The sequence below is a fragment of the Suncus etruscus genome, chromosome 11 (genome assembly GCF_024139225.1).
Source record: "Suncus etruscus isolate mSunEtr1 chromosome 11, mSunEtr1.pri.cur, whole genome shotgun sequence".
Classification (NCBI taxonomy): Eukaryota; Metazoa; Chordata; class Mammalia; order Eulipotyphla; family Soricidae; genus Suncus; species Suncus etruscus.
Window position 1 is genome coordinate 31806139 of NC_064858.1, and position 26365 is coordinate 31832503.

A 26365-nucleotide genomic window follows, 5' to 3' on the forward strand; every position below is an offset into this window, starting at 1 on the left:
TACAAGAAGGATTTTATTAGCTGTGAGTAAAATTAATAGAAATGTCCATCTATGGGTTATACAAAACTCCATAAAAAAAGTACTTTAGAGTTTTTTTTTTTTTTATTTTTCTGTGTTTTCTAGTCTAACTTATAAGATCACTCCACTCTGAGAAGAAAAAAAAAAAAACTCTATCTTTCCTCTATGCAAGTGTATAATCCTTATTTTGGCTTCTTTCTCTCTGATGACTAAATTGGAAATACTTCAAAGCTGTAATTCAAAGCCATAGGTGACCTTAAAGAAATGATTTTTTATATGCTACCTTTTATTTTAAGGTAACTTTTCAAATGTGGACCACGCATTCCATTATGTTTAGCTGTCAAGCACGGCCTTCATTTGCATTTCTACCCACTGCTATAATTTTGAGAACTGGCAGGTGACCAAAGAAGAAAAAATGTGCATCTACCATCTAGAGTGCAATGTAGGCTTTTTTTTTTATTATAATTAAGTAGCATAGATATTCATGATTAGATCAAGGTCAGAGGAGCAGAACATCAGAGCCAAGGACTTAAAGGTACAAAGAATAGAAAAATTGCTTCCTGAAAGTTTTTTTCTTAAGTAGTAATAGCTACAATCATTAAATTTTGCAAAAAAAAAAAAAAAAAAAAAAAAAACATTTAAAATAGCTCATCTGTTTTACTTAAAATGTGCATGCCTGGAGTGTTTGCCATGCACATTTAAACTGGAGCTTGAAGTTGCCACCGCATTTTTCACTCTGTGAGTTATTTTTTTTTTTCTTCCAACTTTCTATTTCAGCTCCTGGTGCTGAAAAGCAATTTGAGAATTATAATGACAATGGATTTTTTAAAGGCTGAGTCTACATGACACCCCAAATTATCTGTACAGAAGGCATGAGTTTTCTATTAAATCTAATAGATTAATCCATGGAGGTGAAGTAATGTTTAGACAGAGATATTTTCAATAGAATCTCCCTCCCAACATTCAGTGATGACTCTGTTGATTTGATTTAGCAGGATATCTGTTGCTGCTCTTGGAAAGACAAATAACTGCTGAGGTCCTTTTCTCGGCATCTCTAACTAGCATGTTGTGTTTGTTTCTCAGTCCAATTGGTAAGTTTAGGTTTGTTACTTCCGTACTTCCTTCCCACTGAGTCACAAACCTTCTTGTATAATATGTCCTTAGCCAACTTCTCTTTTATTTTTCCCAGGATTAATCAACCTAGGATTCACTCCAGTGACCCATATTTTCTCTCCCTCTGCCCTTGAGTCATTTCTATTTCCATAGTTTTTAGTAATGTCTACACACCAAATGTTCAAATTAATAGACTTTTCACCTCACCTTGAAATCTAACTTTCTCTCTGATAGTTTAGTTTGGTATTTGGGGGGTATGTGTATGGCTGTATATATGCATATGTTTTGGGGCCACAACTGGTGGTTCTCAGTGCCTATTCAGTTCAAGCTCTGGGATTGGTCCTGGTGGTCATTATGTTATCATATGCATTGCCAGCGATTAAACCCAAGACTCAACATACAATATACATATGCCAGCTCATTGATGCTAAGTATAAAACTCAATGGAAGGTATGCTCCTTATAATTAAGCCAAGTAACTCAGCCCTTTCTTCAACATTTTCACTTAATTATATAATGATAGTCTTAGACTTAGCTTGGCCAAAACACAACTAAGCAGTCAACAGCTACAGGCAGAATCCATTCTGTTTGTTCACCTCACTACAAGACATCAGCATTCTTGTTGTTTAAGGGGAAATTTTAGTTATATTCTCATTTATTTGACCTTCATCAGGAAAACCAATTTGTTGTTTAAAACGCATTCCACTCTGCTCCACCATTCTTCATTGACATCATTGTGTTTAACTGCTTCTTCCTCGTCATTCTCTTTTATTTCCCTCTATATTCCCTAAAATCCATTTTCCACATGGCTACCAGAGTTTCAGCAGAGACCTTTAGAAAAACACACATCACAGGTTATCACTACTCTTTGCACTTTCTTAATGGTCTCTCATCACACTGAGGAGAAACTTTAAATTCTTTTCTTTGATCTCTGCAATCTGATGTCTGACCAACTTTTGAACCTCACCTTATTCCAATCTTCTCAGTAATTAAGGTACTGCCTCATGAACAGTTCTTCAACCTTTCCCAGTTTATGTCTACTTCTTCTCATACCTGGGATACAGCTCTTCCATGTCTACTTTTCACTATACTATCTTCAATTCAAGTTTCAGTACTTATAGGTTTGCTCTGCGAGCTATCCGACAATGGATTTCTATTTTAGCCATCCTTTTTCGCTTCATTATTGAAACTGGCTAATATTTTCTTGCATGTGTATAGTCCTCCTCCAAGTGAAAAAAAATGTAGAGATTTGTAGATTACATTCACTGCTACATTCTTAGAGTCTGGAACAGTCCCTGTAACATGGATTAACTTAATTAACTTAAATCTGTTGAAAGAAAGACTTTATTCACATTTTCTGGGCATCAATTAGGTGCATTATCAGTTAGTTAAAGTTTTAGATCTTACTCATACTTAATCATTTTTTGTTCTTAGCTGGTATGTTTCTGTTGCTTTCTTGCACACCAAAACACAATTTTACTTTTTATACTCTTACTTAAATGCTTAAATTAAGTGAACTGTTTGTTACTTGCAAAAAAGTAATAATGTAATTATAGATATTGAGAAAAATGCATGTAGAAATATTCATGAATATTATGCTGTGTTCACATGTAGAAGTATTCATCAACATTTATGTATTGGGTCTAATTTTTTAAATATGACTTAAAGGTCTTTATTTTAATTTAATTTCTCCAGAATTTAATTTTTATTGTGTTTTACAAAAGTGTTGCCAATAATAGTAGAGAAAAAATTTTAATTGATGTTTCAACATAATTTAGGAAGTAATAATCTAAGCTATCTCACTTCAGAAATAAGGTGGCAGAGATATTTAACAGTCCAATAAGACAGTGTCGATTTAGTATCAGTATCAATTTAATTAAGATAAAACCCAAATTTATCTTGCAAAATATGTAATTTTTATACAAAATGGAAATAGTGAATTTGGAATTTGTGAATTTGTAAATTTGGAATTTGTGAATTGAAATTAGTGAATTTGAAACCTTTATATTCAACAAAATATTCTGTATTTAAATAATGGTAAATGAAAACTGGAAAGATACCTTTGAAAACGTCTTTCATCCTGAAAATTGTTATTATTTACTTATAAAGCCTATTTGAAATCATAGTGTAAGTTGAATCAGTATCTGTAATAACTTCGATCTCCCAGAGAATTGATGTTTCAAGAATTGAACAGAGGGACCACAGAGATAGTGTAGCTGGTCAGGTGTTCAGCTAGCAAGCTGCTGAGCCAAGTTCCAACCCTAGTACCACATATAATCCTTTAAGGACCTCTACAAGTGATCCCAGAGTACAGAATTAGGAAAAAGCCCTGAGCATTGGAAAATTTTTTAAATGAGTTGAACAGAGAACAGTTGATAAGCAAAAGAGAGAAAAAGTGATGTGTCCTAGCCCAGACCTGTTCAAATTTAGTTTCCAAGTCTAGGGAGTGTATTCAAACAGCTGGAATGCATGTTTTTCTTGTGCCAGACTTGAATTTGATTCCTAACATCACACACTCTGTTGAATATAAGGATGAGAATAGTCCCTGAGAACATCTAAAGGGGGGGGGGGGAGAAAAAGGAAAGAAAGAAAGAAAGAAAGAAAGAAAGAAAGAAAGAAAGAAAGAAAGAAAGAAAGAAAGAAAGAAAGAAAGAAAGAAAGAAAGAAAGAAAGAAAGAAAGAAAGAAAGAAAGAAAGAAAGAAAGAAAGAAAGAAAGAAAGAAAGAAAGAAAGAAAGAAAGAAAGAAAGAAAGAAAGAAAGAAAGAAAGAAAGAAAGAAAGAAAGAAAGAAAGAAAGAAAGAAAGAAAGAAAGAAAGAAAGAAAGAAAGAAAGAAAGAAAGAAAGAAAGAAAGAAAGAAAGAAAGAAAGAAAGAAAGAAAGAAAGAAAGAAAGAAAGAAAGAAAGAAAGAAAGAAAGAAAGAAAGAAAGAAAGAAAGAAAGAAAGAAAGAAAGAAAGAAAGAAAGAAAGAAAGAAAGAAAGAAAGAAAGAAAGAAAGAAAGAAAGAAGAAAGAAAGAAAGAAAGAAAGGGGGGCCGGAGAGATAGCATGGAGGTAAGGCGTTTGCCTTTCATGCAGGAGGTCATCGGTTCGAATCCCGGCGCCCCATATGGTCCCCTGTGCCTGCCAGGAGCAATTTCTGAGCCTGGAGCCAGGAATAACCCCTGAGCACTGCCAGGTGTGACCCAAAAACCAAAAAAAAAAAAAAAAAGAAAGAAAGAAGAAAGAAAGAAAGAAAGAAGAAGAAAGAAAGAAAGAAAGAAAGAAAGAAAGAAAGAAAGAAAGAAAGAAAGAAAGAAAGAAAGAAAGAAAGAAAGAAAGAAAGAAAGAAAGAAAGAAAGAAAGAAAGAAAGAAAGAAAGAAAGAAAGAAGAAAAATTCAACTGTTTAAGACATTCTTAGTTCTCAACTGTTTTAAACTGTCCTAAGCTACTTGCAACAATAAATGGAAAAGTCTCACAACAGAGCAGTTCTTTCAGCAATAATAATAGTTAATATTAATATGATGATATTTTTGCTTTATTTTATTTTTAATAAATAAATTCTTAATTGAATTAACACAGTTACAAAATTGTTGATGTTTGAGTTTTAGTTATACAATCTACAACACCATTCACCAGTGCACATTTCCTGCCACCTAAATCCCCAGTTTCTCTCCTGCTCTCCCTATAGCCTGCTTCTGAGGCAGACATTCTTCTTTTCTTCTTTCTTTCTTCTTCTCTTTTTCTTTTTCAAAATATTTGTTTATTTAAGCACCATGGTTACAAACATGTTTGTAATTGGATTTTAGCCATAAAATGCACACAGACCCTTCACTAGTGCAAATTTCCTATCAGCAATGTCCCTCATTTCCTTCCTTCCCCATCCCTGTCTTTGATACAAGCATTATATTTCTCTCTTTATCATTGTCATGGTAGTTGTTAGTATAGTTATTTCTCTAACACCACTTACCACTTTTCTGTGGTAAGCTTAATAGCATGGGCTGGTCCTTCTGGACCTCATCTTTATTGTCTAATATGACAATAATTAAAACACAACAACAACAATAATAATAATGATACTAATAATGATAAATGACCTAATCTTTTTCCTAAGAGACATAAACATCCTTACAGGTGTTTCTATCTTCTTGGTCTTCCCAATCTCTTGCTCTCATAGTGTCCCATGCAGTGGCTAAGAATTCATGGAAGCTCAGCTATGAGGTCAGATCCAGCCAGCAGTGAACTCAATATACTTCAACCTGGACTAACACACTTCTCCGAGGCCACCAAAGCACCACTGCTATAATTATTCTTGGTCATTATCAATTTGAACTGGATTTATTCAGTGACTTTGAGGTGAAAGGCTCCATATCCAATTACCAGGCCTCCAGCCTTTTCAATTAATCAAAAGTTGACATAAGAGGTCTATTACAACTCTTAAAGTAAAGACCCGATCAAATCAATATAATCACTCTATAACTATAAAAAGAAAAATTAATACATATTCTTTAAACACAATGCCAATGTACTCTAGCATTTAAATGAATTTGATTAGAGTGCATTTCTTATGGAATTTCATTAGGGGAAACTTGAACATGATCAATATGACAATCAAACTATACTTGAGTTCCTCTGGCAGACTTCTTTGGAGATACACAGACATTTTCATATTTAATGTAACATTTATCCTTATAGCCATGATTTAGTGTCTACTAACTTGGAGAAGGCTGTATCTGGTCAAAGGAGTATTTTGATTAATTTCAATATGTAATGGGTCAACTCTAGCCAGATGAAAGTCTCTTCATTTGGAGGTATTAGAGGTTAAGGTATACTTGGCAGTATTTGGAGCCTACACCTGGCTCAGCACTCAGGGGTCAGTTTTAGCTGTGCTTGGGTGCTGGGCATGGAACACAAATAGGATGTATAAAAGGTAAACACCCTACCTATTGTACTTTCTTTCTACCTCTTGTTATTTTGTCAAGAGGTCCTAGTAGGGCTCATATGCTTTTAAAAAGGCAGAATTTTAAAGATCTTAAAGGAACCAACAATGGGATTACAAATATGAACTGTAAGTGACTACCAACTTCTAAAGCCACACAGATCTATAGACACTAGTGTTAGCTCCATATATGCCCAGAGGAAACTGGTAGAATAGCCAAAAGCCACCCCATCTGATCTGAACTTTCAGTGAAACTATCAACCTGGATAAAGTCTTTGTAAGAGTTCAAAATTTAACCATACATCTGATATACAAAAAAAAAAAATAATGTCAAAACAGAAAATGTATTCTCCTTGTTCTCCATGTCAAAATTAGAAATCGCCTCTGTCTTACAAGGTAAATGATGATTCTTTATGAAAAAATTATATTGAACTAGTTTTTTTTCTGCTAAGGTTGTGAAAAAAGTTCAGGTTGCCTTATTTATCATTGAGTTAAAGTTTCAGACCTCTGCATGATTCTGAAATCTTGCTCTGAGTCCCTTCTTTCCTTTTAAACACGTTCCCACTGATCTTAGTTTTATCACTTTTCACTTCGGCTGTCAGGTACCACCTTGCGCTGGTTAGCAGGATGCAAAGACCTTGGTCAGAAGCTGTTTCTTTCAATTCTACCCTGAAGGTCCTGACACCTTCTCAGTCACTTGAATGCCCTTCATTCTTGCAGTTGTCACCTTTCAGCTTGACTTTGGGGAAACTGAAGAACATTTCGTTTACTAATATATATCCCCCATTCATTCAGGTTGTTCCCTCATAGAAATATTTGGGGTGATTTTTCATGCCATGAAGACATGCTGTCTACAATCCTCATGCCTTGGCCAATACAGGACAAGCTGGCTTGACCAGGCCAAGGAGGACAATGACAACTGTTGTAGGAACCTCTATGTGGAAGACACAAAGTCTTTTCTCATCCTTCTCCTGCTTTTCATCTTGCAGCTCCTTTGCAGAATGTGTGTTGTGCAGGTAAGGACTTCACTAGATACAAGAGGGTGACATGGTAACACTAAAAAGAAGCTTTGATTTTCACTTCAGTGCACATGTCTCATACACTTCGTTGGGCAATTAGCCTGCCAAAGCTTCTACTTAGTAGAGCTTCTAATTTCAGGAGCTAAAAGGGCAGGCAAAAATATACTGAGCAGAATCTGGGTATCTAGTTACTTCTGTAGCATTGCAACTGACCTGATCCATGAAGGAAGTACTTTAAAGTATGTAGTCAGGAGAAACAGAACTGTAGTGAAATGCAAACTCCACAGACCATTTCTAACTTTCCTGTAGCAAAATGTTTGACCTTCCTCCTCCATTAAACCTTTAAAAAAATGGTATTAACAAGTAGCTAACTGACAAATTTAAGTATTACCTCCATAGTACTCATAACAATAAGTACTAATGAGCAAGCAATTCTCTCCCCACCCACTCTTAGCTCCTTGGTGAATCAGCCCCTAAGTCCCTGGAGAACAGAGAAAAAGATCTCCGAGACCAAAATATCTTATATAAATTCGTGTGATTTACCCTATTTTTAATGTTGTAAGATTAAATTACTTATGAAGAAATATAACTTTTAAAACTCTTGGAAGAAATTTGACACTTACTTGCTTCTAAGTCTCCACTTAAGATTTAGAAAACAAATGAATGAATTCTCTATGGTCACAAAACATAGAACAGTGCAACTGAAAAGAAACTTGAAGACTACTTTATTTCACTCATTTCTTTTCTGTTTTCAAGGAGTGGGGGCTGCCAAGCAGTGTTTAAGTGTTACTGGGACCCACTAGCAATTTTCAGTAAACTGAGTCAGCAGCCAGCAGTTCAATGCAAGGACTGGAGTGACAGTAGAGCAAATAGTATTTTTACCTTATTAGCTGCCAATCTAAGTTCCTGCAACCCATATGGTCCCCCAAGCACTGCCAGGAGTAACTCCTGAGTGCAGAATCAAGAGTAAGCCGTGAGTATCACCAAGTATAGACAAAAAAAAAAAAAAAATGGAAACAGTGCTGTTCAGGCACTACAATACCAGGGATTCCCTAGGCCACACAGACAATTCTTGATGTCCTCCAAGACTGCAGTTGGTTGTTCTCAGGGGACTACATGAGTTGGATTAGGTGCAAGCTAGATGTGTTCCATAACCACTGTATTCTCTCTGAGCCCTTAGCTCATTTATTGAAGAAGAAACAGGTTCTATAAACATTAAATGATTCTGGGGACCAGAGAGGTAGCGCAAGCAGTAAGCCATCTGTCTTACCTGCGCTAGCCTAGGATGGACTGTGATTCAATCCCCCAGCACAGGGGTGGTGAACAAATTCGACACAAAAGCCAAAATTTTAAACTGTGAGAGTCAGAGAACCACACCACACAGTGACCTTCCAAAACAGACAAACACTCACACCAAAGCATCTGATTTTAACAATAATCTATTAAACACATATTGCACTTTGCCATTTTGAGTGAGGGTCAAAATCCTGCAGTGATGGTAGGGTGTGATGGCGGCGTCCTCCACACTCAGAACTAATGGCAAGATGTGCCACAGGGATCCCTCACTCGCTGGCCCGTGCAGTTGTTTCCGAGGGCTGGGAGATGGGACTCCGTGCTCGGAGATCTCTCCTCAGAGGTCCCTCCTCAGAAGCAGCAGAACAAAATCCAAACTTGGCAAAGAGCCACAGTGTACAAAATAATGAGAAGAGGCAAAGAGCCGCATTCATTTTGGCCGGGAGCTGCATGAGAGCCGCGTGTTCACCACCCCTGCCCCAGCATCTCATATGATCCCCGAAGCCAGAAGCTAAACAAAACAAAACAAAACAAAACAAAACAAAACAAAAAACAAACAACACACACACACACACAAATTAAGTGTTTCTAGAATGAAAAGTTAGAGGCCAGCAATTGATAGCATGGAAAAGAAAGGCAGAATCTAATCGTTTCTAAAAAGATATCTTTTGTTGTTGTTGTTTGTTTTGGGGCCACACCTGGTGACGCTCAGAAGTCACTCCTGGCTGTGCGCTCAGAAAATGCTCCTGGCTTGGGAGCCAATATGGGACGCTGGGGGATCAAACCGCGGTCCATCCTAGGCTAGCACATGTAAGGCTGATGCCTTACCGCTTGCGCCACCGCTCTGGTCCCATATCATTCATTTACTCATTAGTATACTTCCTCTCTTTTTTGCATATGATGTTGCTATGAGAACATAAACAGTGAACAAATAACTATTGTTCACCTAGTCACCTGCCCCTCTTTGATGTCCTAAAAGCAGTTTTTCACATTCTTGTAACACTTAAAAAAAAAAAAAAGAATAAAACTCTTTCATGGCGCATGAAAATCAAATGAAATTCTAGTTGGTGCCTACAAAAAATTTTGTGAAATAGCCATTTTCAAGTGTTTATCAAAGTTTATTTATGCAAGTCAACAGCAATTACACTGCTACAACAGAACCCAACTATATGGGGAAATAATTGATCTGTTTTTTACAGAAAAGTTTGGCACCCTTTACTACCCTAATTTAGCAGAATCAACATCCCTTTGACCCAATAATAACAGTTGACACAGAAATGTAACCCATATCATCCATTTCATAAAGCATCTTAGAATAGAGAAATTGATAGTGAGAGCAAAATTACTAAGTAGCCCTCAAACCATTTATGCAAACAGAACAGATTAGATTCTTTGGCTTCATAATGCAGTGACACTTGGTAATTCTTTCTGGTGTTTAAATTTTAATTTAATGTAAATTATCATACAGTTAGAGAAACAAATATGTGAACATCTTTACCAAATATGAGTGCCTTGTTTATTGCAAAGAATAAAATCCAATATTTATTGATCACCCATTACATAATAGCTTCTCAAAGATGAATACATTTTCATCCTCACAACAAATCCACATGGTTGAGATTATTATTCTCAGTCTAAGGCTCAGAGACATTAAGCAACAAGCAACTTGCTCATGACAATTATGCAGATAAGTGTCAAAGAGTATATAACAACTCAGGGCTTGCACTCACACCATCCTGATTATTGTTCACAATATCTTATCTGCACCTGAGTTAAAAATTCCTTACATAATCTATAAACTTTCCACTATTAAATATGGTGCTATTGTGCCAGAAACTCTTTTTAAAAAGAACATGGAGGTAGAGAAAGCTCCCACTGGAGTAGGCTGAAAGTACATTTTTGCTTCAGATGAAATCATCACCCGAGTGAAGGCAATCAAAGTTTCCAGAATAAAACATCATAGGATTCCATATTTTAAATTTAGTGGCCATTCTTGACCTTCAGTTCCAAGACATACATTTAAAATATGTTGATATTAAGGCCTACGATATTGCCATTTGACATTACCAGCCATTCAAAGGTGAAAATGAATTTCTATTGATGGCAATTATTTCTGAATACTCAGAGGCTTGTATGAAATAAAAGTCTTTAAAATTTTAAAAGGGGATGATTTCAGAACTTGAGGCAGAAGCCGGAATGATTTCAAGCTTTCAAGACACTGGAGCCTTTTCTTAGATTAGGCAATAGATTAATATTGCTTCACTAAAGATTAATAGTACATTTGCCACATTATTAAGTTAACAGGTTTCCATGTCTGTGATTCATGCCGATAATAACTTTATTCCTATTAACAATAATTCTCATTTGAAATCCGTAACAGAAACTTCCATGTTGAGCGGGAGCCTTTCAGGCAGAGTAGTTCAGCTGACAACACTTTAAAAAATAACAATTCATTTCACTTTGATGGGGGAATACATGCTTAAAATTTTTATTAAGCTAGAAAACAATTAGTATTTCTTTCTCTCTTGCCATATGTACATAACTCAAACCATTCTGGTTAACAATTCAAGGGTCAAAGTGAAGATTGGGTGATAAACAATTACCAGGATGATTATTACAGATACAGAAATAATCTCTGTGAACATGAGATCTATTTCCCTGCACAGGCAGTTAACAACTATTTATATTTATATTTAATACTTTGTGAGCCCAATTATTGTCATATTCACTGACAACATACTCTCCTTAGATCCTCTCTCACATACAAGTGACCTATATAGAGATTAGGCATTAACGAGGTTCCAGAGAAAACCAAGTTTTCACCAGGGTGTAGATGCATGGTCTCTCCCCAGAATGTTGATGCCTAAGATGGTGCACATACTTTTAAAAAAGAGTTTGGTGATGGGGCTGGAGTGAAAGCACAGTGATAGGGCGTTTGCCTTGCATGCAGCCAACCCAGGATGAACACCAGTTTGATTCCCAGCATCCCATATGCACCACCACCACCACAACAGCCTGCCAGGAGTGATTTCTGAGTGTAGAGCCAGGAGTAAACCCTGCACGCTGCAGCCAAGTGTGACCCCCCCCCCCAGAAAAAAGTTTAGTGAATCCATACTTCAAAGATGATTCAGTTGATTTTGTGTCTGAGTCATCCAGCCACATTGTGTGTATCTGGGAATGGAAGAATTATTGCATACTGCAAATGATAGGCATGCGAGGAAAAGGGACATTTTCCCAAGAACTTCAGGGGCCTTGGATCTTTTTAGGGGAGTCAGGGCTTTCAAGCAGCAATCAGGGAATTTGTGAGATACTTCCAGATACTTGACCAACACAGTTGAAATGTCAATGAATTCGACACTGTGGACTTTCAGTGGTTCTGGCATCCACCAAGGACCAGCAATGCTGAGGATAAAATTCAGTGCCTTGCACTTAAAAAACATAGGACTCAGTCCTCACATCATCAACCTAGCTCCAGAGTCAGTTTGAACAAAATCCTTAGAAACCATGAAATACTCTAAGATAGGGTGAGGGTTTTAGCTGATATTGTTTTTAAAAACAATGAGACTCTATCACAAGTCTGTGTTCCATGTGCTTATTTTGGATCAGTCACTTTATTGCCCAGAACTTTTCCCTGATTTCCTTTTGTGACCCATCAATGGTACACAACTCCTTTGGGAAAAAAAAATAGACACCAGGATGTTTTTTCTCTCTTTGCTTTGTATAGTTTGACTCATGGTAGAAACAAGGCCAATTCGGGGCCCACAAAGACAGCTATAAGAAAGTAGTTCAGTACTGGCCCCTCTGTCATGGGGAATGAAGCTCATCAAATGTAGGATGCACAAAGAATGCATCTTGTCCTTCAGTATTTTTGACCTTCAGTATTTTTCATCAAAAGTAAAACAAAAGTCTTTAAAAATTATACAGGATTTTGATCTACTGTTTTTTGTGTTTTTTGGTCTTTTGGTTTGTTTGTTTGGTTGGTTGGTTGATTGATTGGGTTTTTTTTTTTTTGTTTGCTTTTTTTGTTTTGTTTTGTTTGATTTGGTTTTGGGGCCACACCCTGGCTTGGGGGACTATATGGAATTCTGGGGGATCGAACCGTGGTCCATCCTAGGCTAGTACACACAAGGCAAACATCTTATGTCCTGTGTCACCAATCAGGTCCCTGAGTTATTATTTTTTAAAGTCTATATGCAAAACTTAAGACTTTTATTGTTGTTTTTGTTTTTGTTTGTGGGCCAAACCTGGTGACACTCAGATTATTCCTAGCCATGTGCTCAGAAATCATTCCTGCCTTGGAGGACCATATAGGATGCTGGTGGATCGAACTGTGGTCCATTCTAGGTTAGTGTATGCAAGGCAAATGCCCTACCGCTTGCGCCACTGCACCAGTCCCTAAAATGTAAGGGTTTTTTTTGTTTGGTTGGTTTTCATGGGGTCACACCCAGCGGTATTCAGGGGTTATTCCTGACTCTGCACTCAGAAATCACTCCTGGCAGGCACGGGGGATCATATGGAATACTAGGAATCGAACCGGGGTCCTTCTTGTGTTGACTGTGTGCAAGGCAAATGCCTTATTGCTGTGCTAGCGCTCCAGTACAATTTAAGACTTTTTTTTTTAATGCATCAACCTATGCACAAAATCAGGGTTACTATCACTCCTCAAAGAAAACTCAAATAGATGAGATGAAAAAAGATTTCTCCATTAAAATATCAGTAGGGGGCAAGAGAGAGTTCAGGGGATAAGCCACTTGCCTTGCATGTAGTTACCTCCACTTCTATTTCCAATATCACATATGTATTCCAACACCACAAGGGGTTACTCCGGAACACAGAAACAGGAGTAAGCTCTGATATGGCACTAATAATAAAATAATAATAATAATAATAATAATAATAATAATAATAATAATAATAATGAGGATTGTCAGTAGATTTAACAGAACTCCTGCTGCAAAATAGCTCTAACTGTTCTTTGTCAGCTCATAAATGGGATTTTGAAAAGCTGGAGAAGAGCCAGCTCACCCATCACCTGCCAGAGACAAAGCTTCTTTTGCAGAGCCTTTTGTCCAAACTTAAACCACTGTCCTAAGACACAGCTGGATTCTGTCCAATACAGATTCCTTCAGGATATTATCTGCAGACCATGCATTCCAACCTGAATTTGGATGGATTTCTCCTGCCAGTTGCAGTGATGAACATCATCAGCATCCTACCTCTGTTAATTCTGGCTCCACTGATGGAGTATTGCAGCAACTGCCTGCCTCCCTCTACACAAGACGGATGGCTTCTGTCAGCATGCATTAGTGAGTACAACTTCTCAGCACCAGTAAATTGTTTGCAACATGGGAAAATAAAAAAATGCTCTGCTAGCATCCCTGATAGGTTCTGGAGTAGAGTGTGATTTTGAAAAATCAGAAAAACAGTGAATCGAAGAGTAATAGCATCCAGTTTCTCAAAAATCAATCCACATGTCAGTGACTCATTTTCTTCCGTTGTCCTCAGGCTTCTTCACATGATCATCCTGTATAAAGACATGATATTTGCTGTGCTATCAAATGATCTGTCCTTTCAGATTGTCTTTCTTACTAAATCAATCCTAAGAACATTCTTAAAAATAAGCACAGGGTAGGCCAGAGAGATGGTACAGGAGGTAAAACACTTGCTTTGCATGTGACCAAACCCAGTTTAATCTCTGTAATTTCATATGGTCCTCTGAGTAATCCCTGTGCACAGAGCTAGAGGCTCCATGGCTGAGTAAGCTCGGAGCACTGTCATGTGTTTTCTACAACCATTCCATCATAAAATTAAAACTCTTATAAATTGGCTGCTTTCTTTATTGGGGTTTGTGTGTGCATGATTCCAGGAATCCAATCCTGAACCTCACATATTTAAAGGAAAGCACAGCCCCACTGAGTCATATACTCAACACTATTAAAATTTACTTTATATATAAGCAATTTTCTCCTGGACAAGTCTCCACTCATACATATATATATATACATACATATATACATACATATATATATATATATATTTACAAGGGGCTGGGAGAAATTCTCAAGTGGTGCTCAGGAGGTTCAGGCCTCCATTGGCAATTCTCAGTAAACTGGCCAACAGTTCCATGCAAGGCCCAAGAATGTGAGGTTGCTCAAGCCCTACAGTGTTGGGGATACCCAGGCCCACTACAGTGGTCCTAGAAGTCAAGGCGAAACCATTCAATGCTCATTGAGTTCTAGGGCTTTATCTAGCAGTTATTATGGAACTTTAGAACTGTACCCACTGATGTCCATGGAACATGTGGTGCTGGGAATGGAACCCAGGTCTTGTGCATGTTAGGTATGTGCCCTGAATGCTGGACTCTATTCTGGCATCAAATCATATATTTTTGAAATCATGCCTAGTTTTTAAGGGGATTTTCAATTATTATTGATATACCAATATATTCAATGTTGTAGAATTTGAGGGTTTGGGGTTCATATTTCTATGTGTTTGGCACCATATTCACCACGAAAATTCTGGTGCCTAGTGTCTATTATTTGTCTTTGGGACACATTTAGTGGTGCTCAGGATTTACTTCTGACTCTGTGCTCATAGAGGGTCTTAGAAGATCATGTGTGGGGCCAGAGATGGAGCCTGGGTTGGCAACATGCAAGACAAGTAACCTACTCACTGTACTACTTACTGCTTTGGCCCTAATTTACTGTTAAAGAAGTGGGTTTTTTTTCTGAAGAAATGGTAGTATGTTTAATTATAGTGAACAAAATTTCACCCTGCAAGATAATTTTTTTGTTCCTTCTTCACCCTCACCCAAACAAAGTTGTTAATAAGACTTATTGGATAGGCAATTGAAATAATCAGATTATTTAATGAGCTCTGTTCCTTTAAATATCGAATCCCAAGTTTAGTTGCTTCTAACCCAATGCATTTCATCTCTTATTTATAAATATGTTCATATATTTTCATACTATCTTTATAGAAAAATATCATGACATAATAACTTACAGTTTTCAAACCGGCTGCTCTACCCAGCAGTGCTCAGTGTTTACTCCTGGCTCCGTATCCAGGCATTTAGTGGTGCTCAGGGGAGCATATGTGATGTCAAGGATTGAACCTAGATTAGCCACATGCACAAGAATCTTAATACCTGTACTATTCTCTCTGACTTTTCTGAGTATTTTTGTGATCCTTGGGGTTTTCTGCGTACATGATCATGTAAATTGCAAATAAGAGTTTCAGTAATTTACAGAGAAATGGTTCCAACATATACTGTATTTTCTGGCATATAAGACGAGCCCCTAATTTTACAGTTAAAACATAGGTTTAGGCCTATATTAGCTGTGTAAGACAGAACTTCTGTTCCTATGCTGCAACTGTATGGACCACAGTGAGCCAATTACAACAAACAAAGGTTCAAAGGTTATACTGTAAAAGACTTCCTCTCTGACCGTGGCCAATCTGAGCAGGCTTTTGACAGTGTAGATTTGGGTCCAGAACATTGTCTAATTTGCATGCATCAAAAGCCTGCTTGGATTGGCTGAGTTAGAGAGGCGGTCCGAGCAGCCTTGCAGTGATTGGTGCAGGATGGAGTTGGAAAATTTGTTTCCTGGCAATATCCAGACGATTTTCGTTGAGCGGCATATCAAAACGTTTTTCAGAATATACTCGGCGTATAAGACGACCCCTGATTTTCGGTTGACTTTTTTTGGTTTCAAAAGTCATCTTATACGCCTGAAAATACGGTAGTTTCTTTTCTATGTAAAAATATTACATACGTGCATATATAAAAACATAACACTAATGTTTTATAAGCTCACCAATACAGTTGTATCAGTTTTCTTTCCTTTTCTTCTATAATCTTTAAGTGAGAAATATGCAATCACCTTTATTTCTTTTGAGGGGTGACACTCCAAAGTGTTGCTCAGGAATCCCTAGTAGCTCTCTCAGCAATTCTTGGCCAGCCAGACCTGAGGTTCAATACAAGAGCCCAAGAATTCAGAGCTGCTCAGAGCTGTGACACAGAGGGACATGATGGGGGTGGAACCAGGATTGATTACACATAGGCATGCATATTAACTACTATACTATCGCTCTGTGGCCACAACTCTGTTTCTTTTGTGTGACTTTAAGTCATTGTTTTTTATTCATATTGTTTTTAAAGACAAATATTGTGGCTTTAAGCTGAAAAGACTTGCATGGAAATTAACTGTAAGGCAGGTCTACTAGCAATAAATTCAACCTTTACCGGGAAAAAATACTAGATGGTCATTTTAGTTTTTCATGTGCTACTTATGATTATGAAATATTAACAAGTTTGATAAGGTTACATATGAACAAAAATAGAGTACTTTTAAATAGTAATTCATGTAACTGAATTATTTTGAACCCAGCTATCTTGATCATGAAAGTGCAGTATAAGTCAATAAATTGTTCATAAAACACATGTTTCGAATTCTTAACTTAAGCTTAGGCATCTTCACGTACATATCCCATTCATTTCATGATAAAACATCATTTAATAGATTAAAGGTCACAAAGGTTACTAATACTGTTGAATTTAGGTTGTCTTTTTCTAAAAAGACATTATTATTATTATATATTGTTGTTGTATTTACCAGCTATTTATTGCTATTGTCATAGGAGTTAAAGTAACAATTCATTTGTTCATTTGGAAACTTAGTTTTATTCACAATTGATGGAAGGGAGTGAATAAAAAAATTTCAGCTACCATCGGCTCCTTGGATCTCCCATCTTTCTTCATCAGCCCTTGCCCAGAACTGCTAGGCTGTAGTAGACACATGAGACAAAGAAAGTCAGTGCCCAGTTCCTCCATATAATACAGCCCAGTAAGAGAGAGGAATGCACAAGGCAAAGCGCGCGCGCGCGCGCACACACACACACACACACACACACACACACACACACACATTCTGCAATTGATTAGTAAAACCAGAAACTGAATAAAGGAACATATAAACGTATATTTTCTTAATTCTAGCTTATAATTTAACAAAATAGGGGATTCAGAATCTAGACAGGACAATCCTAAGTGCAGCACCTAAAGGAATAAGAATTCTAATATTTTATCAAAATTTTTTAAATCTAAGAAATTCCCAGAACTGTCAAAAGCAAAACTTGCCAGGCTTAGAATGGTTTGTTCAGACTACAATTTCTAAGCACCCAAAAGAATTTCCTGGAATGTCTGTCTTAACTCCCAGAACTCCAGAAGTAGGGATACCATTACAATTTTTCTCCTACCATAGTGGACACACTTCAGTTTAGCCTTTTCAGCTCAGGACTGTTTCCATCATGACTATTTTCTTTCTTTAACATTAATTAAAATCCTGCAGTATGTGGCATTTAGTCAATAGTGCACACAAGTATTAATCTGACTAAAATTAGCCTAATTAAGATTGTCATTAAGTCTTCCCCAGAGCAGAAGTGTACAACCCAGTAGGTAGAAATTATCTTGGCTTTTAAATAACATTTACATTGAAATGCGGATGAAGCACATTTAAATATCTGCCAGACCTTCCTCTTCAAAAATAAAACACTTAAAAATTTAAATTCTGAGAAGAAGTTCTTTATTATGTAGGTACAGCCGCCCAAGAGTTTATTCCTTTTTCCATAACCAATAACTACTTCTAATAATGGGTAGTGACAAAAAAGTTCCTTTTTGGGTTGGAATTAAGAGTGCTTGATAATTAAAAATCTAGTCAAGGATCAATCACCTTCATTGAAAGCAGGATTATGGCAGCAAAACTACTTTTCCTCTATTATAATTTTAGACAGATGCATTTTTCTTAGAAACATCACCTGTCTCTGTCTGTGATTGATCAGCTAGAGCTGTATAAACCCCAAAAGAAATAATCAATAACACCTATCCTGAATAAATCATTGATGCAATTCTTTATTTGTATAACAAGTGAATACTGATGTTTTCAAGTTCTTAGTTTTAAACTTGATGCCAAGATTGGGCCCTCAGAAAAGATGAATCTACAGAATCTAAAAGTCATGATAAGATTATGAAAGGGCTATCTGCAGTCTATGACTTTCCTTGTATCAACACCAGGAAAATGTTTAAGTATGCAGAGAAATGCAGGTCAAGACAACTTGGAGAAAGTGTATATAACTCCCACCTTTCCCCCCAAAAAAGTCATTCTCTGCTTTTTCTTCTCTAGAGAAAAAAAATTCTTACTTGAGCATGCACCTTTCTCTTTCTTGCTGCTTATATTTCTCTAAGTTTCTTTCTATAAAAACTACTTTGCTTTGCTCAAAAAAAAAAAGTTGAGGTAGAGGGATCATTTGAAGCAATAATTGAGACCTAGAAGACATATGTGTCTGGTTCTCAATTACTTAACTATTTCACATTCAGAAAGCAAATCATAACTGAGCTGAAGCTTTTAAAATGAGTCCCAGTGATCTAAAGAGAAACAACAATAGGAGAAAGTGCAAAGGATGGATATCTCAATTCAAATATAGGAACATACATAGATCAAAATTAAGAGGGAAAAGTGAAATAAAAGCCAAACTTTATCATTCTAATAAATAGCAAGTGAGAAATACCTACTACTAAGACAGCAGTTAGATATAAAAATAGTCTAGCTCTATTAGAAATGTAGAGACCCCTTTTCATTCTTACATGAATGTTTTATTTCTAGAAAATTTCCAAAATCATGGATGTAAAGACAATTTCCCCAGGACTTGTTAGAATCTCACACTTAGGGTTTTAAGCTTATACATATGTCAGAGACATATTTATTTGACATCCTACTCCAAACCATAATTTCCTCTGTATATTCATTCAGTGAATCATTAAGAATCGTAATGTATTTTCTTTAGCACAGATTTTACTTCAATACAAAATAAATGTGCAGCCCTAATCACTGAATAAATTCTGGCTTTCTTTTATTTCACTGCTGGCTTAATCTGAGAAATTATTACGTGCTAGGATATTAGAATAAAGTATAGGGCTTCAGATCTCTTCTGAACTTGTTTGAAACCACAATCAATATTAATGTACCGTACTTAGTGAGATATAATTTCTTCTCTAGAACCATTACACTTTATCTTATAAATAAAAATCTTGAAATTGTAAATGTATGCATTCTGATAAACTACTGTGGATGTGCTTATACTACTTATAGAATTTACTATTATATACTATGTGTACAATTTAATATATATAAAGAAGATACTACTTAATATATATTAAGAATATACTACTTATAGAATTTAGTAGTAAAAATGGGGCAGTTTGGGGTAAAATAGAATTTTTATTTTTAAAGTCATATTTCACTGGCACCAGAGTGTTGTAGCAAATCTAAGTCAAAATGTAGTTATGTAGATTCTTAGAGTGAAACACACTTTGCCCTAAAATAACTGGGTAAATTAGTTAAATAAGTGTACTTGTCTTGAAATCAACTGTGTTTTGTTGAATTTTCAAGAACAAGCTTCATAGTGCTCTATCTAGAGTGTGTGTCTTAAAATTTAATGTGTGTAAGAATCTTCTAGGGATCTTGTTTAAATGTAGATCTGATTTGTTGACATTGTGCAGCCGACTGAGAACCATGCTTTGAAATTCAAGAACAGAGGAGGAGATGGAACAACCACCCTCACATTGGGCTGGGATGATGCTCTCAGTGTACTTTTGCCTTGCCCTGTGGGGTCATGGATCAATACCTACAACTCTGCAAGAAGCAAAAGATTATCTCCTGTGCTTCTTTTCTGTGCACAGGGGCCAAGTAAAAATGCCACAATTTCAGGGAAGTGGAGAGATGACCCAGGGTTATGATGCTTACATCTCAACTTGCCAATCCTGATTCTAGTTCTCTAACATATGATGGTCCCCAAGCATTATCAGGGTCACTCCTGATACAGAGACAGAAATAGCCACTGAAAATCAGCAGGTATGGCCCCAAACCTTCCTCTTCCCACAAATGCCACAATTTCCCATATGCTTAGAGCTAAAACTCAGTAATAGTCAATAAATGCTAATCTTTAAATCAAGAATTGGCCAACTAGGGTAACATGGATACAATTGGATCAGCCCATTGCTTTTCTACTATCAGAAAACTAAGAATAGTTTTCATTTATGGACATTTACAACTGACTTAAGAAACATAACTCTAAACATCAATTAAGAAAATTCCATTTCCATTCTACCCTAAAATATTTTTAATTTCTTCACTTAAGAAGTGTATAGAAATGTATTCTTTCATTAGATAACTACTTACATAGATTCATTTTTTTTTTTGTCAATTTTCCCACAAAACTAAAATAGCCATTTTCAGGGAAAATATCATTGACTTTAACTATTACTTCTTTTTTTTTTTTTTTTTTTTTTTTTTTGGTTTTTGGGCCACACCCGGTAACGCTCAGGGGTTACTCCTGGCTATGCTCTCAGAAGTTGCTCCTGGCTTGGGGGACCATATGAGACACCGGGGGATCAAACCGCGGTCCGTCCAAGGCTAGTGCAGGCAAGGCAGGCGCACCTTACCTTTAGCGCCACCGCCCGGCCCCAACTTTAACTATTACTTCTAATACCATTAACTTCCTAGCAAGAAATGTAAGAACTTTTACTTTTCAGAGATGATAACCAAAATGGGGCAGATGAGACAGATTATCTAGATGATTTTTAATTAGAATTTGCTTTATATTGTCAATGATTCCATTACCTTCAAAATAATTTTCTAATTCTACTCTGCTCCTGTGTATTTGTATTTTTTTTCTTCTGATCCTAAATAACTTGAGTTTCTCTCCAGTTTAAAAGTGTGTCTGACTCTTTTACCATTCGGTGCCTTTACTCATATCATTAGTACTGCTTTCCTTTTTATATTGAGACACTTCTTTCTTTAAAGCATGACATTATTTTTTTCACCTTTCTGGCTTGACATCAGTTCTTCTCCATAATTTTCCCAATAAAATGTGCATCCACAATGACCAAGAATAGATCTTTCTCATCTGATACCTCTAACTGTGCAATGCAGATAGTAGGAGCAAAGTCAACATTAAATTGGGCTGACATATTAGCTCTTTCTTTCTGATGAAACTATAATGTGTCAAGTAATCTGGATAAATGCAATTCTATGATAAACTTGATCTAAAACTAGATAATACTTGAAATTTATTTTTTATCTGAGCTACTTATAGAACCAAAAATCTCTACTTCACTAGACATGGACCTTTTTAGAATTTAATTTAAAATAATAAAAATAAAATTTTCTCCAATTTTCAAATGGTTATCATATTTCCCCCTTTCTTGACACTTTCCATTTCTTAAGGTCTCAAGAAAGAACAGACTTTCTGGATACATTTAAATGCTGAGATAAACTGAAAAATTTACCTACCAGTTTCTCTATCAACCAAAACAAACACCAACCTATTTAAACATTAGATTGATTTTTTTCAGAATTGAAAGCTTTGTCTTATCTGAAATTATATGCAACTTAGCAAAACTGTGACTGTCTCTAAATTTCAAGTAAATTCTATCATGCTAAAGTTTGCCTATGCTCTAACAATGGGATTAAATTCAGTAAAATGAATGATAGATTGAGAAAATGGAATGATTTCAGTATATATAACTGCAACAGAACAGTAACTAAATCCATATTTATTTCCAACATATCCTAGACAATTCTGGGAAAATTAAAGGAAAAGAAGAGAAGCATCACCTAAATAATTGATTCAATGTCTACCCTTTACAAAAACTATGTCTACCCCTACAAAACTCATGTTGAACATTATTATGTTACTAAACAAAAGCTTCTAGTCTTAATACCCAAATAGCTGCTTTACCTTTCTGCAGATTATAGAATGTCATAAAACTAACATCTAATGCTTACAAGTTTTATCAGAAGCAGACATTCTAAAAAAAATTAATTAAAACCTTAAAAAGTGATATATTTTTAAAAAGTTTTGCAGAGATGATGTACTTCCAGATTCTATATGTTTTAAAGACATGATTTCATACCTCTTATGAAGAAGTGATTTATTTTATATTTTCCAAAATTTATTTTTGTTTCATATGTGCCTAAAAAGAATATCAAGGAAGATAAATCTTCTCTATAGATAAAAATTTAGGCTTTTATGCTTTGTATTTAAGGACAGTCACTACTAATTGCCACCAGGAACCCTTATTGTAATGTTAGTAAATTATCTTATTTAAATCTCAGAGCCTCTTCACAAAGTACAAAGCCTTTAGCCTCTGGTTTAGAGTTTAGAAGAGTGATAATGAGGTTGAATAACTAATCTGAGGTCCTATCACCAATAAGTTAGGATGGGGAATCAATGTGATCATTTGTTGGAGAGAAAGAGAGCCAGACAGAATGAGCATAAAAGGCAAGTAAATGGCATATATATATATATATATATATATATATATATATATATATATATATATCACCATGACAGAAAAGAAAAGCCAAGAAAAATCTTCTTTTTGAAAGAGCAAGAAACTCTAAGGCCTAGAACAATGATTTTTAGCTCTTTCTTTTATTCTGATCTTTCCCTTCCAGTTGCTGGGAACCTGTGTGCTGTTTTGTCTGTGATGGTAGCCGGCTTCCTAGAAATCTACAGGAAGCATTTCCCTTCTATGGAACAACCTCGATCAGGCAAATTACTCAGTGTCTCCTCCATGCCATGTGTGTACCTGGTCCTTCCGTACTTGCTACTAGGAATGGCTGAGATGATGGTCAGCCCAGCCTGTGAGTACCACTATGTTATCTCCTAAATGAGCTCACTAACTGTTCATACCAACATCAATCATATCAGCAGAAGCAATTCAGCAGGGGAGATAGGACACCCCAAGAAGATTTGCACCAGCCTATTGGTCACCCTAATTAAAAAATAAAAGTTTCCTTTCTCTTTATCCCTTTATCACATACAATTAATAATTCTGCCTGAATATAAATGGAATTAAAGATTTTCTAACCTGTTTGGCCACCTTTACTGTTGTAGGATAAAACTGCTACAAATATCAGACAAACCTACTAGACTCAAACTAAAACTCTCTTCTGTCCTTTCCACTACCCAGCTCTCTCCCAACTCATAGAAACACCCCCCCCCTTTTTTTTTGTATTTTGGGCATCACCTGGTGATGCTCAGGGGTTATTCCTGGCTCTGCGTTCAGAAATCGCTCCAGGCTTTGGGGCCATTTGGTATGCTGGGGTATCAAACAGCGATCTATCCTCGGTCACCTCGGTCAGCTCTGTGCAAGGCAAACACCCTACTGCTGTGCCATCGCTTCGGCCCCACAAACTCCCATTTTTATTACCTCTCCAAAAATAACATTTTAATGTTCTCTGAGAGTGTTCAAACTTATAAATGGAAGGGAATTTTAAGATAATTTTCCAGATAACACAATGTCTTTAAATTAATTTGGGCTAAAGAAAGTATGATCATGTGTGTTTTTCATAAGACAGGTTCAAAATAACTTTATTAAATATCAAGTGATTTCTGGACTACCTGGGTTGGTGATATTTTAAATTGATGAAATATTTCAGTGACTTCTTGCAATACAGTAATGAGCATTTGTCAGCGTAATCTGTCACATCTTAAATTTCTCTTCCTTCTATTTCCCTGCAGAGAAAACCTAGTTATAACTCAAGCCCCAATTACACATCATCAAGATTATTTTTATAACTCCTATTTTCTGATCTCCAACATCTCTCCCATTCTATCTTCTCAGAGCAAGACCTTTGGAGTAGTCATTCTAAATGAAAATCCCACAATCATTTTACTTATACCCAAAATATTCTATTACTCTATTAAGTTCAGAAGTTATCCAAGTTTATTACATTGATAAACATATTTACTATGTATATATAAATGAATATTTTAAAGAAAACCCCTGAAAAAATGTTTGAATACAATTAAGTTTATAGGTTACTTTTAAAAAATTTAAAACTTAATTAAAACTTCTTTTTAATAATATTAAACCATTTTATTCTATATATATTGTTTGAATAAATTCTTATATGACATTATCTGACACTGAAAGAAATACAAAGAATGCATAAGAGAATATCCTGATTGTGTCTCCTAAATAAATATTGCAGGTAGTATTCTGGACTAGAGGTGAAGAAAGGTAATAAAATTGTGGCTCAACATACAAATGCCAGATAGGTACTTATAATCACAGACTATTAAAAGGGCATATCAAGTAATATAATTCACTCGGCCCACCCCTTCCTGATTTACTCGTTGGGAAACAGGTCCAGCTAAGTCAATTAACTTACCCACTACAGAAGTGAGGGTAAGGACCAGAAAGGTTTGTATTTATTTCCAGTTTTGTCACTTACTAACTGTGTGACCTTGCAAATTCATTTAACCTCCATATTTCACCTTCTGATCTTTAAAGTGGAAGTAATTATAATTCTTCCCTGTATCATGGCATCGAGATAGGAATCCACTGACCTGCTGTCTGACCTTGGGAAGATTATTTGGCAATCCTGAGTCCTCAGCATCATCTATTAAACAGGTTGTTTTAAAGTATGAGTGAAATATTTTATGTAAAGGAATCAACAGAGTGTCTCTAACAGGGCACTCAATAATTAGCAGTTATGCTGTGTGCTCTTAGTGTTATTACAATGATTCACATGAATGAGCAGTGTGACACCAGGGTTTAAACATAGGAATTCTACTCACAGCTTTCTACTTTAATACCAGGACTCTGACACTTGAAGTGCTGGCACAGTGAGAATTGTGTCCTCCTCAGGAGTCTATTTGAAGATTCTCCTCTTCCTCTGACTTCTTATTTGTAACCCAGAAGCAAGTCCTAAACTCTACCCTGAGGCATTATATAGTAAATGAGCACCAGTGTCATTATCTCTATTGCTCTTTACACCAATTGCATATCACAACAAACACCAATTCATTGAAACTTCCTAAATATCTCCCTGCCTCCTCCCCTGATCCATGAGTCTATTCTCTTCAAAATAATCATAATGATCTTTCCAAATTATAAATCTTATCATTTCTTTACTTTAAATTAGACAGTAGAATTTTCAAGAAAAAAATTCTTAAATAAAGAATAAGGACCCATATAATTTGTGTTCAGTGTAATGTTTCAACTACATTTTGCAACATTCCTGCTATTGACCACTTCATTAGAATTTTGATAGTTTTCTTTTTTTTTTTTTCTGTTTTTTGGGCCACACCCGTTTGATGCTCAGGGGTTACTCCTGGCTAAGCGCTCAGAAATTGCCTCTGTCTTGGGGGACCATATGGGACGCCAAGTGATTGAACTGCGGTCCTTCCTTGGCTAGCTCTTGCAAGGCAGACACCTTACCTCTAGCGCCACCTCACTGGCCCCAGAATTTTGATTGTTTTCTATCTGAATGTCTAAAATCTCAAACTTCTTCTGCCCCTAGGACATGTGCTCTACCAGGAATTCTCTGTCCTTTATTTTCAAGCATTTGACTTCTTCACATTATTGTATCTTTTTCAAGATCTTTTAAAAGCCTTCTCTGATTGGAGTCAAGGTGATAGTAGGAGTAGTGCTTTTTGCTTTGCATGTGGCTGACCAGGTTTGATCCCCAGAATCTCATGTGGTTCCCTCAGACCACCAGTAGTGATTCCTAAGTGCAGAGCCAGGAATAAGCCTTGAGTACCAGCAAGTGTGTCCCCAAAACAAAACGTCTTCTCTGATTAGCCTATCACCTTGAAAAAGAATTGGTTCTGGCATGTAGTAGTAAAAATGGTAAAGAATAGGAAACTCTTAGCTTTATTTTGAAGGCACATCAGTAGGTATGAAAGATAAAAAGAAGTTAAAAAGAGCATCAAAGTTTATAGCTGGCAACTGGGGAGCAAGCTTTAGGAAGATGAATACATGTTCAGCTTTTTTGAACATATTGAGCTTGAGATGTCAAACAGACATGCCAAATACACTATCGTATATGAAGTCTGGAATCTCATAAGATAATATGAGGTAAATATAAACTTGAGAGTGAAAAGCATATCCATAGTATTTAAAATGATAGCATATGGGGTCACAGAGATAGTACA

The 26365-nt window shown here is 36.1% G+C and overlaps 1 protein-coding gene across 1 annotated transcript in view; it reads left to right on the forward strand.

Annotated features, from left to right (window-relative positions):
- SLC15A5 (solute carrier family 15 member 5) overlaps positions 1-26365 on the forward strand; it is a 109064-nt gene that overhangs the window by 24949 nt on the left and 57750 nt on the right. The window contains exons 4-6 of the mRNA XM_049782900.1: positions 6843-7063; positions 13479-13665; positions 22876-23064. Coding sequence (XP_049638857.1) covers positions 6843-7063; positions 13479-13665; positions 22876-23064 — 597 coding nt within the window. The remainder of the gene's footprint in view (positions 1-6842; positions 7064-13478; positions 13666-22875; positions 23065-26365) is intronic.